General features: G+C 47.3%; 1 protein-coding gene across 4 annotated transcripts in view; it reads left to right on the forward strand.

Moving 5' to 3' along the window:
- The window catches only part of Atg13 (autophagy related 13), a 39699-nt gene extending 26504 nt beyond the window's left edge, over nt 1–13195 (forward strand). For 2 of the 4 annotated variants that reach the window (XM_038329794.1, XM_038329793.1), the window contains 11 exons: nt 1628–1668; nt 2462–2558; nt 2871–2969; nt 3333–3423; nt 6157–6267; nt 6560–6696; nt 8319–8433; nt 8900–8977; nt 9469–9585; nt 10030–10158; nt 11568–13195. In XM_038329794.1, coding sequence (XP_038185722.1) covers nt 1628–1668; nt 2462–2558; nt 2871–2969; nt 3333–3423; nt 6157–6267; nt 6560–6696; nt 8319–8433; nt 8900–8977; nt 9469–9585; nt 10030–10158; nt 11568–11645 — 1093 coding nt within the window. In that variant the 3' untranslated portion in view covers nt 11646–13195. Of the gene's footprint in view, nt 1–1627; nt 1669–2461; nt 2559–2870; nt 2970–3332; nt 3424–5427; nt 5527–6156; nt 6268–6559; nt 6697–8318; nt 8434–8899; nt 8978–9468; nt 9586–10029; nt 10159–11567 lie in introns of all 4 variants that reach the window. The other 2 variants (XM_038329796.1, XM_038329795.1) reach the window with 2 other exon arrangements.
- The last annotated feature ends 2321 nt before the right edge of the window (nt 13196–15516 follow it).

Genomic DNA, 15516 nt, shown 5'->3' on the forward strand with positions numbered 1-15516 from the left:
AGTAGGGGGTTGTTTTTGAGACTGGATTTCTCTGTATGCCCCTGGCTGCCCTAGTCCGTAGACTAGGTTGACTCTGAACTCACAGAGATCCACCTGCCTCTGCCTCCCAAGTGTACCACCATGCCCAGCAAGTGTTTCTGTTGTAATGGGGGAAATCTGGTACCTGTGATACATACATAAGCGCAGTTAGGAGCATGATTTTAAAACTGCATAGCAACAGCAGGGGAAAGTCCTTAGGAGAACACAGAAAAGAAAAGCTTTTTCTTGGAATAAGGAGTAGGGTGGGCCTCTTGGAAGAGGTGACCATGAACTGCATTGAGGCAAGCACAGTCGGAGCAAGGAGACATGCAGGAGAATGACAGCTGCGTGCACATGGCGTGGACGGTAGCTGGCCAGGCAGCGGTGGGCAGGGTGCGGGTCAGAGCACTCCTCATTTTACTTTGCCAAATGACCTTGCATGGAGGAGTCTGGGAGAATAAAGTATGAGAACAAGGGGGAAGCTAGGCCTCCCCAATCCTCCAAGACTGTTCTGTTAGACATGAGCTCTTGCTTTAGTCTTTCTTTGGAGGGGGTGGTTTTGGTTTTTTGATACAGGGTTTCTATGTGTAACAGCTCTGGCTGTCCTGAACTCTCTCTGTAGACCAAACTTGCCTCAAACTCACAGAAATCCACCTGCCTCTGCCTTCCGAGTGCTGGGATTCAAGGCCACCGCCCACCTGTGTCACCTCCACCAGCCTGCGGTTTAGCCTTTGTCAGCGTAGAGCTGACTTGTAGAATTAGCATATTAATATGAAGGAACCAAAGGAAGACTTGCCAGTTATACTGAAACAATCCTTCTCTGAGAATATTTATGAAGTCATTCTTAACTCTTTTTTTTAAAAAAAAAAATTTATTTATAAGCTGGGCGGTGGTGGCGCACGCCTTTAATCCCAGCACTCGGGAGGCAGAGGCAGGCGGATCTCTTAGTTCGAGGCCAGCCTGGTCTACAAGAGCTAGTTCCAGGACAGGCTCTAGAAACTACAGGGAAACCCTGTCTCGAAAAACCAAAAAAAAAAAAATTATTTATTATGTATACAATGTTCTGTCTGCATGTATGCCTGCATGCCAGAAGAGGGCACCAGATCTCATGGATGGTTGTGAGCCACCATGTGGCTGCTGGGAATTGAACTCAGGGCCTCTGGAAGAACAGCCAGTGCTCTTAACCTCTGAGCCATCTCTCCAGCCCCCCCTTAACTCTCTTGATAATATCCTAACAACCTATGTCTTTTTCCTCAGATGCCAAGTTGTATGTTTCTTGAAAATTACTAGACCCTTAATGGCTATAATAGATTTTTTTCTATTCTTCACTTATTTCTTACTTTGTCGGTTACTTTTCTTGTTGCTGTGACCAAAAACTTTATAAGAAACAAGTTAAGAGCAGATGGGGTGGCTTATCAGGTAAAGGACTTTGGTACAGAAGCATGGGTGTGGATGGAGGCGCTGTGATTTCTGCCATCCCAGGCCATCCTCCCCATCATTCCTGGAGCTGAAGCAAGGTACCCATGCCGATAAGGCAAGCAGGGCAAGTTTAGGCTGTTTCTTGAGAATATACAACGGGAAGTCATTTCTTTTACTTTCTTCCCTACAGGATTTATTTTGGGGAAGTTCAACTGAATGGTTTAGGAGAAGGTATGTATGTATTCAGGCCAGAAATATTTGTAGTGTTAAGAGCTAACTTCAAAGATGACCCCAGCTGCTACTTGGACATGTGACAAACCTTGTATCACACACACCATAGTTTCAGAATGTATAATACAGTAAGGAGCAGGTAAGGAGCCGGGCCAGTTGTCCAAGTAGCTACAAGGGCCGACAATAAATTTTCAGAAATTCCTACAGGAACTCATTGTTTGGAGTTTCTCCCTCTCCTGTCTTTCTCTTACCCTTCCCATCTTGCATGTCAATTAAGCATTGAGCTCCATACTCAGACCTTTTTATTGTGGTTTCTGTTTTGGGTTTTGGGTTTTTGTTTTGTTTTGTTTTTGTTTGTTTGTTTGGTTGGTTGGTTGGTTTTAGTTTTAGTTTATTTATTTTGGTTTGGTTTGGTTTGTTTGCTTGCTTGTTTTGCTTTTCTCTCAGACAGGGTTTTTCTGTGTTACAGCTATGGCTGTCCTAGAACTCACTCTATAGACCAGGCTGGCCTCTAATTCAGAGAGATTCACCTGCCTCTGCCTCCTGAGTGCAGGGATTAAAGGGATATGCCACCACTGCTGGGCATTTCTTTTAGTTTTTTTAAGATTTGAAGACAGTGTCTTTTGCTGGCACTGGATCAATAGAGAATACATTGTAAGTGGGAACACACACAAGAAACTGAAGCTGCTTTCTTCATATGTTGAGTAAATAAAGCCAGTGACTTTACAACAGGCTGCCTAGGGTGCCGTCAGCGTTCTCTGGTAAAAAGCCGATATGCTCTCTCTTCTTCCAGGCTTCCAGACAGTTCGAGTTGGAACAGTGGGCACCCCTATCGGCACCATCACTCTTTCCTGTGCTTATAGAATTAATTTGGCATTCATGTCCACCAGGTAAGGAAGCTTCTTGGAATTCATAAGAACTCTCCCAATGATGTTAAAATTTCTCTCCCAACAAAACTCTAAGACTAAAACTACAATTGACATTGCCAAAAGCCACCCTTTCCTGAAATGCAGTTGAGAGAGGGAGAGCACAGCTGTCACACTGGATGTTTCAGATGGCTCCGAGCCAGCCTGTCCAGATGGAGACACCAGTGTTCAGGCTCTGGTAGACCTCCTGTAGCTGTGAAGTGAGGGTCTCTGTGGACTTGAAGGTAACTGGAAAGAAATTCTAACAAATATTGCAATGTGCTTATTGCGTTACAGGCAATTTGAGAGGACCCCACCTATCATGGGGATTATCATTGATCACTTTGTTGACCGTCCCTACCCCAGCTCCTCTCCCATGCACCCTTGCAATTACAGGTAAGGACTGGGAGATGCTCTCTCAAGCTGCAGCTAAGAAAAACATTCACTGGCTGTGTGGGTAGAAATGGAAAGGCTAGTTCTTTCCTTGCTTCTGCCTGTTAGGTTCACCAAGGCTTGAGCCACAGCATCTCCGGAGCTCACTGAGTGTTTAGAGTCATGGGAGTGATGTCACTTTCTCCCATAGACTGCATAGGTACCAGGAATTTTTGTACTATGAAAAATGGTTTTGGGTTGCCATTTATAAACTCTGCGTAAAACTTCTTGACACATATCCCAGCTTTTCCCAAGCACTGTTGGTGTACTTTCTGAAGTTAGCTACCATCATCATCAAGTTCCCTGTTCTCTCCTCCTCCACTCTAGAACTGGTGAGGATGCTGGAGTCACATACCCGTCAGTGGAAGACTCTCAGGAAGTCTGTACCACCTCCTTTTCCACCTCCCCTCCCTCCCAGGTAGGGAAAGGGTTGTGGGCTATTGTGTGTATTCATGTGGGCTTTAGGGAATGTTGTCCAAATTTAGGTACAGCCCCTTTGGTGACTGCAGTTATTTTAAGGACCTTTTTGAGGAGTAAACAGAGAGCCTTCTCCAGCAGTCTTAGTGCTCGTTCCCAGGCTAACCACTCTGCTGTCAAATCCCTAACACTCAGTCCCAGAATCCTGCTGCGCTCTGACACCAGAGAAGCACTCTAACCTGCATGGGTGATTTAGGTTTTTTGGGGGGTTTTTTTGTATTTATTTTTTTGGTTTTTCAAGACAGGGTTTCCCTGTAGTTTTTAGAGCCTGTCCTGGAACTAGCTCTTATAGACCAGGCTGGCCTCGAACTCAGAGATCCGCCTGCCTCTGCCTCCCGAGTGCTGGGATTAAAGGCGTGCGCCACCACCGCCCGGCTGGTTGATTTAGTTTTATTCTTTATTTTTTTGATCTTTCAGGACAGGGTTTCTCTTTGTAAGTAGCCTGGCTGTCCTGGAACTCGCTCTGTAGCGCAGGCTCTAATTCACAGAGATCCCCCTGCCTCTGCCTCCCGAGTGCTGGGATTAAAGGCCTGCGCCATCATGCCTGGCAGCACCGCTTTACTTAATAGCTGGCACAGCTCTCCCTCTGCCTGTCCACATATCAGCCATTAACTCCCCATGTGAGTGAGTCTGGACTGGTGCACCCAGTTTCGGTAAAATATCCTGAAGCCCTCTTTCCCAGACGAAGCATCGCTGTAGTCTGTACAACAGGTATGGGTTGAGACTGGGACAGGCAGTCATCATTTCTGCTGACTGGATTTTGTAGACTCCTCAGATGCCTTTACCATCCACTTCATTGCCTTATCCTCTTCCACTTGGACTTCAGGTTCTTGTTTTTGAAATAATGTCTCACTGTGTATGCTTGGCTGACCTAGAACACGCTATACAGACCAGGCTGGCTTTGAACCTGTGGCCATTCTCTTTTTCCTCTCCCTCCTGAGTGCTGGAATTGCAAGCATGCACACTATGACTTTTGTATTATTAGTTCTTCTAGACCTATTTGTTTTACTTTTCCTTTTTGAGATGGGGTCTGTGTAGACCAGGCTGGCCTTGAACTCACAGAGTGTCGTGCCTCTATCTTAGTGCCAGGATTAAAGGGCATGTACCACCATGCACTGCTAGGATTTTTTTGTTTATTTGAAACAAGGTCTTATCACTTGAAATGCAGCCAAGACCAACTTTGAATGCCTTATCCTCCTGCCTCCACCTCCCAAAGCTAGGATCAGGCATGTGTCACCAAGCTCAGCTACCAGTTTATTTTAATGGGGAGATTATTCTTATTAAGTTCTTTTATGTTAAAAAACTTTTTTTGCTACATTTATTTATTTTGTGATGATTGGGGTATGCTACACTACACCTGTGGAAGTCAAATGTAAAGCTGAAACAGCAGAACCCCAAATAACCAACATTCATATAAATATCCTTGAAATTCTAAGAATGCCCAAGCTTTTATTCTGAAATTCTCCCAACTGCAAGACCATGTGAATACACACACAGCTTTCAGTCACTCCCCGGATGACATAGGAAAGTGTACCCCCAAGCTTGCTAACAATCTGGCTCACAAATTTTATCTCTTTAAGCCTGTGCTGAGGGTTCCTGACCAAGTTCACCTCCACTCTACTCAGGGCCTCCCAGGTTAGCTGTTCCTTCACTGCCGCCCACACCTTTCCAGCTGACGACAGACTAATGTGTGGTGTGGGTTACTGCTTTGCCATGGCATTCCCACGTGAGTCAGACAGGCTGACAGGGATGCCCTGAGAGAGCTGTCACTTCTCAGCACCCTCCTAGTCGCTGCTTGGTAGAGCCAGCATTCATCTCCCTGTCTCTCCTGGGTCGCTCCTCTCCGTCCAGCTTTTCACTGCTGCCCCTTCCGGGGGTTTTGACCATTTCTTTCTCAAGTCCCTTCTCTTTCTCTCGTTTCTTCTGTCTCTGTGTCTGTGCACAGTGTGTGTTTACTGTCACAAAGGCACATTCTCAGACCCCTCCTCCTGTGCTGACGGACACTCTGAGGGTCCCCATGGCAGGACTGGCCTTTTCCCATCAAGTGAGTTCATAATGGGAAGAAGGGGATGTGATCAGACGGCTTCTTTCTACGTTAAAAAACAAAATGAAAACAGGGTACAGGGTATAGTTATTTAGTCCCCAAGCATTCTGTGGGGTTATTTTAAGGCTTAGTAATTGATGTTAACAGGACACAGTCACCCAAAATAGTTTTTTTTTTTTATTTGACCCTTCTCCTTCCATTTATGTGAAGAATACATGGAGTTATTTATATCAGATTTCCAAACAAACAGTCCGTGACTGGTGATCTTTCTATTGTCAATATAAATAGGAGCCATCCATTCCCTGGGGTGATGGAGGTGTCATTAGAGATCTCAAGGACAAAGGAGAAAATAGGATGATGTGGGAAATTCACCCCAGGATTGTGCCCAGGAGACGCGCTGAGCTGGAAGCATAGGGAACTAAGGAGCCAAGCAAGCACTCACTGCTGAGGCCTTGGGGGGCTCTAAAGCTATTCCCAGATCATACAAGTCTCTTCTCATAATGAAAAAGGCCTGGCTCACGTGTTGTTCCAAAGGATTCTGCCTTTCTGCTGAGCTCCCGCATGGGTCACGTGCTAGGATTGCCTTTTTCTCCCTGCCTCTCCTCTGCCCTCTGTTTTTCTCTTGCTCAGCTCTCAAGCTCTCGCCTTTCCTATCAGCCTGCTGTCCTGGGCCTTGGATCTGCTGACCTGGCTTATCCAGTAGTGTTTACTGCTGGCTTAAACACTACACACGCTCACCAGGTATCTTCAAGGATGGGGAGGACCACGGGCTTCCCAGGGCTGCCTCCCCTCCTTAGGGGCAACAGAGTAGCTTGAAGGACTGAAATGACTTTCTGAGAAGGTGGCTCCTCCGGGTTTCACTCCCTTCCCTTCCTTCTCCCTCTGTGGTCGTGCATGTCTACATCTACATTTCAGTAACCACATCTCAGATGGCCGCCTACCTAATGGAGGCATTGGTGATGGGAAAGCTTATGAGGTTCGCCTGCTGCATGACAGTGCTGTGGTTCATTTTGTCTTTCCATTCCCTCCAAAGTTGATGGTTCCTGGGAAGGAAGGTGGGGTACCTCTTGCTCCCAGCCAGCCTGCTCATGGCACCCAGGCTGATCAGGAGAGACCGGTGACTCACACACCTTCTGAGGGGACCCACTGTGCTGCCACGCCATCTAGCAGGTGAGTTCGCATCATGGCTCTGCTACTCTTAAAGCCATCCAGGGATAACCTGATACACAGACGCAGCTTGATATTGCTTGCTCCCAGGGTAAAGGTCTTTGATGAGAGTCTAATATTGCAACTGGTATATGAGGAAGCTTTCTGGGGCTTAGCTGCTAAGAGGAAATGGCAGGGCTTTCTTCTTCATGTATTCTCAGTGTGTATATGTGTGTGTGTGTCTGTGTGTGTGGGTGTGTGTGGGTGTGTGTGTGGGTGAGAGAGAGACCATGACTGGAGAAAGTACCTGTTTCTTCCTACCCCCTTGAGCACTGTCTCTGGAAGCTGCATTGAAAGCTGTCCTTCCCTGCCCACCCTTTATGTGGATAGTCTTGGGATAAAGAGAATGACACGTTCCTTCACCCACAAACTTTCTCATTAGAGAAATGCCCAATGTACTTTTTCATTGGCACAGTGGAGTAGTAGGAGGGGAAATCATTGGGAAATAATTTATTCTATTCCTGTCTTTATGAATGTTGATCCTTTTTCACTCCAGCTCCGCCCACATGGCCACGGGAGGAGCTGTTAGTCACTTGGCACCCCAGTTTTCTTACCCTGGACTCCTGGAATGTCTAGGGTTAGCTGAAGACAGTGGGCCCTGGATGGTGAGAGCTCTGAGAGCCAGGTCATAAGAACTCATACGCCAGGCTGGACAGCTGGCTCAGAGGTTAAGAACACTGACTGTTCTTTGGGTGGCCCTGATTTCAATTCCCAGCAACCACATGATGGCTCATACCCATTGAAGTGAGATCTGGTGCCCTCTTCTGGTGGGCATGCAGTCAGTCAGAACACTGTGTATATAATAAATTTTTAAAAAGCAAAAACGAAACCAAACAAACAAAAAACCCAGAAGTCTTCTCCTCAGTGCTGATATTAAGGGCATGTACCACTAAGCCCAGCTTGAAACTATAGGATCTTATGGTATTTTTAGTTATTCAAAAACAAAGAGGCTAAAGGGGCTGGAGAGATGGCTTAGCAGTTAAGTTCACTGAAGGTTCTTTCAGAGGATCCAGATTCAATTCCCAGCACCCACATGGTGGCTCACAACTGTCTGTAACTCCTAGATTGGACACCCTCACATAGACAAACATGCAGGCAAAACACCAATGAACATTAGGTAGATAGATAGATAGATAGATAGATAGATAGATAGATAGATAGATAGATAGATAGGTACGTACGTACATACATACATAGGATATGAGATCACACCATTACAGAGTAACGTTTTATTCACATATGTGACCATTTTAGTTGTTCCAGCAAGTCTAGTCTTCCTCCAAGCCAAAAAGCAGTGCAGTGGTATCAGCTAGACTTTTTTTTAAATTTATTTATTTATTATGTATACAGTGTTCTGTATGCCAGAAGAGGGCACCAGATCTCATTATAGGTACCTGGGAGGCACCATGTGGTTGCTGGGAATTGAACTCATGACCTCTGGAAGAATAGCTAGTGCTCTTAACCTCTTAGCCATCTCTCCAGCCCCCCAGCTAGACTTCTTGCGCAGGCTGCTTCATGGGAAGGTGGGCTCAGGGACTAGAGTTGTTCTGTGGTTGGAGAGTGAGCACCACTTCTTCCTTCTGTAGTGAGGACACTGAGACCGTATCTAACAGCAGTGAGGGACGGGCCTCACCCCATGATGTCTTGGAGACTATTTTTGTCCGAAAAGTTGGAGCGTTTGTCAACAAACCCATCAACCAGGTGATTTTCCTGCCACTACCCTCACGGATATCTGTTCTTAATAAGGTCCAGTGGAACTGCTGAAATTGATTGCAAAATTTGTATGTGTGTAAGTTTTTTTGTTTGTTTATTTTTTTTTTCAAGACGGGTTTTCCTTGTTGCTTTGGAGCCTGTTCTGGAACTAGCTCTTATAGACCAGGCTGGCCTTGAACTCACAGAGATCCACCACCGCCCCACCCTATGTGTGCAAGTTTGTCTTTGAAGAGGATCAGTAACAGTGGACCCTGTGACACACTGCTCCTCAGTTTCTGTGACTAAGCATTCCCAACTATATTCCCATAGTCCTCTGCTGTGACCATATGTGTTTGGAGGCCAGGGTGGCGTGATTGGCCAAACTGTGGAAAGCTGCTGGGCCCCTGGCAGCCTGTAAGAAACAAGTGTGCTACGGAAAGTCAGGCAGGAACACGTCTCTCCTTTATCTCTTCAGGTGGCCCTGACAAGTTTGGACATACCCTTTGCCATGTTTGCTCCCAAGAATTTGGAGCTGGAGGATGCTGATCCTATGGTGAGCCCACCAGTTACTACCAGTTTCCAGTAGATGCTGCAGTGGTCATCCTTCCTGGGCAGTCACTGAGTCCTTTACAGGACTTAAACCAGGCTCCTTGGCTTATGAATTTGCAGCCATCATATTCTCTCTCTCTCTCTCTGTCTGTCTCTCTCTCTCTCTCTCTCTCTCTGTCTCTCTCTCTCTCTCTCTCTATATATATATATATATATATATATATATATATATATATATATATATATATCTGTCTCTCTCCTTTGTTTGTTTTGAGATAAGGGCTTGCTACAAAGCCAAAACTGACCTGGAACTCTGTGTAGCCCAAGAAAACCTCCAACTTGAAGTTCCCCTGCCTCAGCCTCCTGAGTGCTAGGATTACAAGCATGCACCTCAATGCCCCGTGCAGCAGTATGTTTCAGCCATAGCTGTCAGACAGCTCACAGTAACCATTTCCTGTTCAGAGTCTGCACTGACTCTGCCTTATTCTGAATTAGGTGAATCCCCCAGACTCACCAGAGACCACGTCTCCTCTCCACGGCAGCCTACACTCGGAGGGCTCCAGCGGGGGCAGCAGTGGCAATCCACACGACGACTTTGTTGTGCTTGACTTTGTAAGTTACAGTCACCACCCATGGTCTTCGCTGTTCTCTGAGGAGTAAAGCTAGAAGCATCTGCTGCCTGGGAACAAGATGTTCACTTCGGATGGGGTGGTGCCCAGCCTCCAGGGGTGCTCTGAGGAAACATTTGAGCCCTGTCAACAGCAAGGCTTTCGGGGTCACATCTCTGGGGAAATGCAGTATTTGCTTTCCAAAAGCCCTCTGCTTAGGAGGAGTTTGAAGGGAAGGTGATAAACCTAACCAGAGGAAGGGATGGCATCATCAAGACTAGAGTGTAGCCCAGACAAGCAGGGTACAAAGACTTTTCCTCTCCCTTAGATGAGTCTAGAATTCATTCACTCTTCTTGGAAAGCAGGAATCTTATTATTAGATAACTCTCTTTTGGTTTTCCTTCATGGTCCAAAGATGAACTAACCTGAGTTTGTGTTGTTTTTAAAGAAACCTGCTTTTTCTAAAGATGACATTCTTCCGATGGACTTGGGGACCTTTTACCGTGAATTTCAGAATCCCCCTCAGCTGAGCAGCCTCTCCATAGATATTGGAGCCCAGTCTATGGCGGAAGACTTGGTATGGAAGCCCCCTCCCCCCAGGGCTCCTCCTCTCGCCTCCTATCCTCATGTTGGCACTCAGGTGCCACAGGCTTAGAGCCTTCTTCCTGTTACTCCATGCTGCCTCTCTGCCTTCTCTCTGGGTGTCACTCTGTAGTCACACCTGACGTGCACATGCCGCCTGCTGTTCGTCTTGCTGCCTTGACTCATTTTTCTTTTTCACAACACTTTAAAAATATTTACTATTTGTGTGTGTGATGTGGCAGGAGTGTCATGTCCATGCCACAACATATGTGTGTCACTCAGATCAGAGGACCATGTAGGGTTGCGTAGTAACAAGAAATGCTTTTTACCCTTGAAGCATCTCAGTGGCTCTTTTATGTACTTTCTTGGTGTTGTCCAGGCTGGCCTCATACTCTGCAATTTTCCTGCCTCTGCAGGGATTAAAGGTGTGTGCTTCCATGCCTGCCTCTAAGTATTAGCATTAAATGAGGCTGTCTAAGCACCACACTAACGCACATATTCTCTCTCTCTCTTTTTTTTTAATATTTATTTATTTATTATGTATACAATATTCTGTCTGTATGCCTGCAGGCCAGAAGAGAGCACCAGACCCCATTACAGATCTCTCTCTCTCTCTCTCTCTCTTTCTCTCTCTCTCTCTCTCTCTCTGTGTGTGTGTGTGTGTGTGTGTGTGTGTGTGTGTGTGTGTGTGTGTGTGTGTGTGTGTGTAACTGGGGATAAACCCTGGGCTTGCCTATGTAAGGCTCTGCCACTGAACTGCACACCCACATCATCCTTCAAAACATAGCTAAACCTATGCTTAAAAACATGAGTCTTATAAAACAGGTTTTCATACAGAAGGGAACACCTATGAGGGGTGACCTGCCTATGGTAGCAGTCTAAGTTTTAATCCCAGAGTGGGGAGCTCAGAAGGAAACAGTGTCCACGAGATCCAGCTGTGATCACTTAGCCAGTGCTAGCTGAGGCTCCCCTTCCATCTGGGCAGTGTTGGTAGGGTGTCCAAGCCACTTCAGTGTCTAAAGCACACCATCTTTTCCTGGGTCTCTTATGCTTTTACCCCACTGTGGAAGGTCACCCTGCAGTTGAAAGCATTCTGGTGTAGCTTGCTGCTCATCGCTGATGGAGGCAACCTCTAGGAAGGACAAGGTCTTCATTAACAGCTGGTGCTGCAGGACAGGCAGGCAGCATGGTTGTCTTTTCCTGGATTCTTTCGTGGTGACTTTTCCCACCCCACGACTTCAGGCAGTCAAAAGATGCAGGTGTCCAACCTCCCACAGACTTGTGTACATCTTGAAAGTCCAGTGAATGCCTTGTCCCTGTTTTCCCAGGGACTTTAGACACCCACAACGTTCAGATGGACCTCCAGGCCTTCTAGAGTAAGCCCCTCTCCTCTTTTTGCTACAGGATTCTTTACCGGAGAAACTGGCTGTGCATGAGAAGAATGTCCGAGAATTTGATGCCTTTGTTGAAACCCTGCAGTAAATGTGTCCCGAGTATCCGCAGCATCCCCCTTCCTGTGGATCCAGCAAAGAACCTCCTCATCCTCAGCATCTCCCTGCTGTCCTACTGTCTCTGGCCAGTAAAGAACAGGGTGGTTCCCTATGAGACCTAGAAGCCCCTGCTCTTGGACCTCCTGGAGACTCGTGGCAGCAGTCAGACCCAGTGCCAGACTTTGGGAGGACTCTGGCTATAATAGAAGAGCTCAGCAGGACCATCCTCAGCTGCCTCACAAAGGGTGTTATCCTTCCCTTCTGCTGCCAGCCCCGGCCTGGTCTACTCTGCAGCTCCCCCAACTACTTGTCCTTAGCAGCCACCTGACATTCCAACTGGTGGCGGGGACACTGAGCAAGACCAAGTGGGGCGAAGGAGGGCTCCGTGTCACCAGTAGTTACTGGGCCACCCCAATCTCCCTTCCTTTCCCTCCATCTTTCCTCATGACAGTCACAGAAAAGCTCTTTCCTTCCCACCCTCCCTCAATTGCTACTGCTTGGATATAGGACATGGTAAATATTTATTACTTTCAGAGAAACCAGATATTTTATAGAAAAATATGTTTGGGTCGGCAGTGTCACTGGGGAAGGAGGGGAGCCTCTTTCTGGATGGAGGCCTCCTGTGAAGATTCCTCAGAAACTGTGCTGCTGCATCTAAAGAAAGATGAATGGGGCTGGCAGGGGCAGAGTAATCCCTCAGCTGTGTGTGTGGAACTGCATCCTTTGCACACGGTGCGCTCCTACTGAGCATCTTCTTTCTTACAGAGCGTCTGCAAAGTGACTGGCTCTATTCTAGCAGTCCAGGAAACCCTGGGGTGTGTTTAATGTGATGACTCACTCAAGACACATGGTGCCCAAGGGAGCACTGTGTGTCCTGCTGCTCGAGTCCCTGAGACTAGAGCAGGAGTGGGGAGCTACTCCCTCCAATTTCAGAGTCTGTATATGGCCCTGGGTTTACAAGCTGGATTGGTTCCTTTTTGAGCTTATGGTTGACTTAAACTTCCAGGTATTGTTGCTTGAGTAAGTCAAGTGCCTCTGCCAGCCTGCCCTGTTCCTCTGATCCCTAGTCACTGGCAGCAGCTGTTACTCATTGGAGCAGGTGGCTCACAACTGCTTATTAGTGATCTGCATGTAATACTGGAGACTTTCACCTGTGCATGCTTCTGCTGCCACAGAGAAATGTGCCCAGCAGTGGTGGCCAGAAGGCACTGCAGCCTTTGGATCAGGCACATTCATGGCCTGCTGAACCCGATTTGCCCCCACAGCCAGCCTGAGTAGGGGTGAGGGCATGGATTCTTGGCAGCTTAGCCAGTGGCCTTTCTTTCTCAGACCTATCCGGGTAGAGGCCAGGGAAGCTGAGCAGAGCATCCTTCAAGGTTGCCTGTGTTCTTCAGCCCTGCACAATGGGAACCAACTCCTGCAGCCACACTCAGGCTGGGACCAGGTGGCTAGGAGGCCCCTTCTCCAGTGCTTTGTTGGGAAATAAGAGCTAAATTTGGAAATATAATCAAGAGGTTTCCAATAAAAGTTTTCTGTACTTTACAATTTCCTATTCCAAATGTTGTCTGGACAACTAGTCCACCATTCCCACCTCTCTGTATCACTGGGCCATCACCAGGCTCCATAAGAAGGGAAGGGTTGAGCCTGAATTTCAGGAACTCTTGAGTCTGTCAGGGCTGCTTGAGTCTTGGGATTTGACCAAACACCTTACAGCCTTGGCTCCCTAGAGCCTTGTACAGGGCCATGTGCTTGAATATTCAGTGACACAAAGTACATGAAGAACCCTCGCGAAGCCTCTTCTAAGGGTGGGCTGTTATCGCCAGCATTCTGTCCCCTCACGTAGCATACCTGCCACCCTGTCTGCAGGACAGAATGCCGGGAGAAAGACAGCAGCAGAGGATGTGACAAGGAATGGTGACCGGTCTGGTGAAAAGGGTTGATGCTGAGAAATAAGGGAAGTGGGGGACGTCAAATGGCCTGTCCAGGTTCTGCTACTCCATCTGACAGGCTCCAGCAAGGGCAGTGGGCTCTCAGGAGCTGCCTGCAGCACAGCTTACAGTCTTCAGGTCTTACACTGCAGAGTTGAAGGTGGGGCCGATGTACCTATAATTCTAGGTGCAAACGTGAACTAGATAATCACTGTGCAGGTTCCCTGTACCCACAGAGTCAAGTCAGGCCCAAGGACAAGAATGGGGCCATTGGGAAAGTCGGGTCAGAAACAGTAACACTTGCTGAGCCACCTTTGACTGGAGTCTTCAAAAGCAGTGCTCAGCTGCTCCATGACCAGCAGTGTGTTATATTCTTAAAACACCCGTTCCTGAGAGACCTGTTGCTAAGGTTTTGTTTAGCTTAGCACCTAAGTAACTGCAGAGGCCCAGCCAGGAGCCCAACCCAAGTATACAGCTCTCCCTGTCTCCAGCCCTGCTGTTTCCCTGGCTCACCGCCTCACTGTCACCCAGCTACAGCTAGTACAATGTGCAAGAAAGGAAGCCATCGAAGTCTTGAGTCTCCAGGCACTGGGATCAAGGCAATGGAACTGCTTACTTGAAGGTCAGAACCAGTGTTTATTACCATCTTAACACTGCTGGAACCAGCAACTCTGGCTGGGCTGCCTCTGCCCAAAAGGGGAAAAGCAGACCCACCCTGGGCAACCACAGCCACCTGATAGCAATAGGCAGGTGTCTGTAACCTGCCCTTGACAACTGACAGGTGAAATTTTGTCATCCTAGTTGCAAGCCATTAATTGTAATAAAATGTACACTGCTGGATGATGGTGGTGCACACCTTTAATCCCAGCACTTGGGAGGCAGAGGTAGGCAGCTCCATGTAAGTTCGAGACCAGCCTGGTCTACAGAGCAAGTTCGAGGACAGCCAAGGCTACACAGAGAAACCCTTTCTTGAACTCCCCCCACCCAACAAGTGTAATGGTACACTCAAAAGGATCACAAGGTTGAAACCAGCTTGGCCTACAAGATGAGACCACGTCTCAGAAGACAACCCACCTAAGATTTATCATCTTGGGTGTGGCAGGTGCATGCCTTTGATCCCAGCACTGAGAGGGAGAGGCAGGCAGATCTCTGAGTTCCAGGATTTAAAAAAAAAAAAAAAAAAAAAAAAAAAAAACGTACAGTTTTAAGGAAGAGACCTACATTCTTGCACTTCCACCACAGCTACCACCCCCGTCTGAAAGTGACCATCCCAACCTTTAAAACTAAGCAAAGTCGACTCGAGAGGGAAGGAGAACAGAATTCATATCCTGTGTGGCCAGGTGGCAGTGGAGAGAGTCTAGCTTCCCAGGCCAAGAGTCAGGGTTGGGGAGGTGGAGGAAAGGAAATGAAAACTGAATCACAGCTGAGGCTGGGGTAATCCTCTGGTCACTTTTATCACAGACACTATTTCTGGTCCTCAGGAACCAGTTTTTGATAAATATACATAGTCCCACATGGGACCAATCCTGAATCTCACCAATAAGAGCAGGTAAGAAAATCAAGACTGAAGCTCTAGGGCGAGAGATCTCTGGAGTTTGAGGCCAGCCTGGTCAACATCGTTCCAGGACAACCAGGGCCACACAGACCCTATCAGAAACACCAAACAAAAATTCAAGCCCTAATGTGTCTGTAAAAGCCACCCCGATCCTTTTCAATCAACTGGGAGAGAAAGCCCTGGTCCCACAGTAAAACACACAGTGAGCAGTTGGAATGCTACAGGTACAAAACATGGATGGCAACCTGGTACTTACTTCTCTGCCTAAAAAATGATCAGAAAGCAGGCCTTTGGGCCTACTCAGAATAAGGAAGGGGAATACAGAATATCATGGAGTGCGGTCTTCCAGGCAAAATATAGCTCTTATCTTTGAAAAAAAT

This window comes from Arvicola amphibius, chromosome 5 (genome assembly GCF_903992535.2).
Source record: "Arvicola amphibius chromosome 5, mArvAmp1.2, whole genome shotgun sequence".
NCBI lineage: Eukaryota > Metazoa > Chordata > Mammalia > Rodentia > Cricetidae > Arvicola > Arvicola amphibius.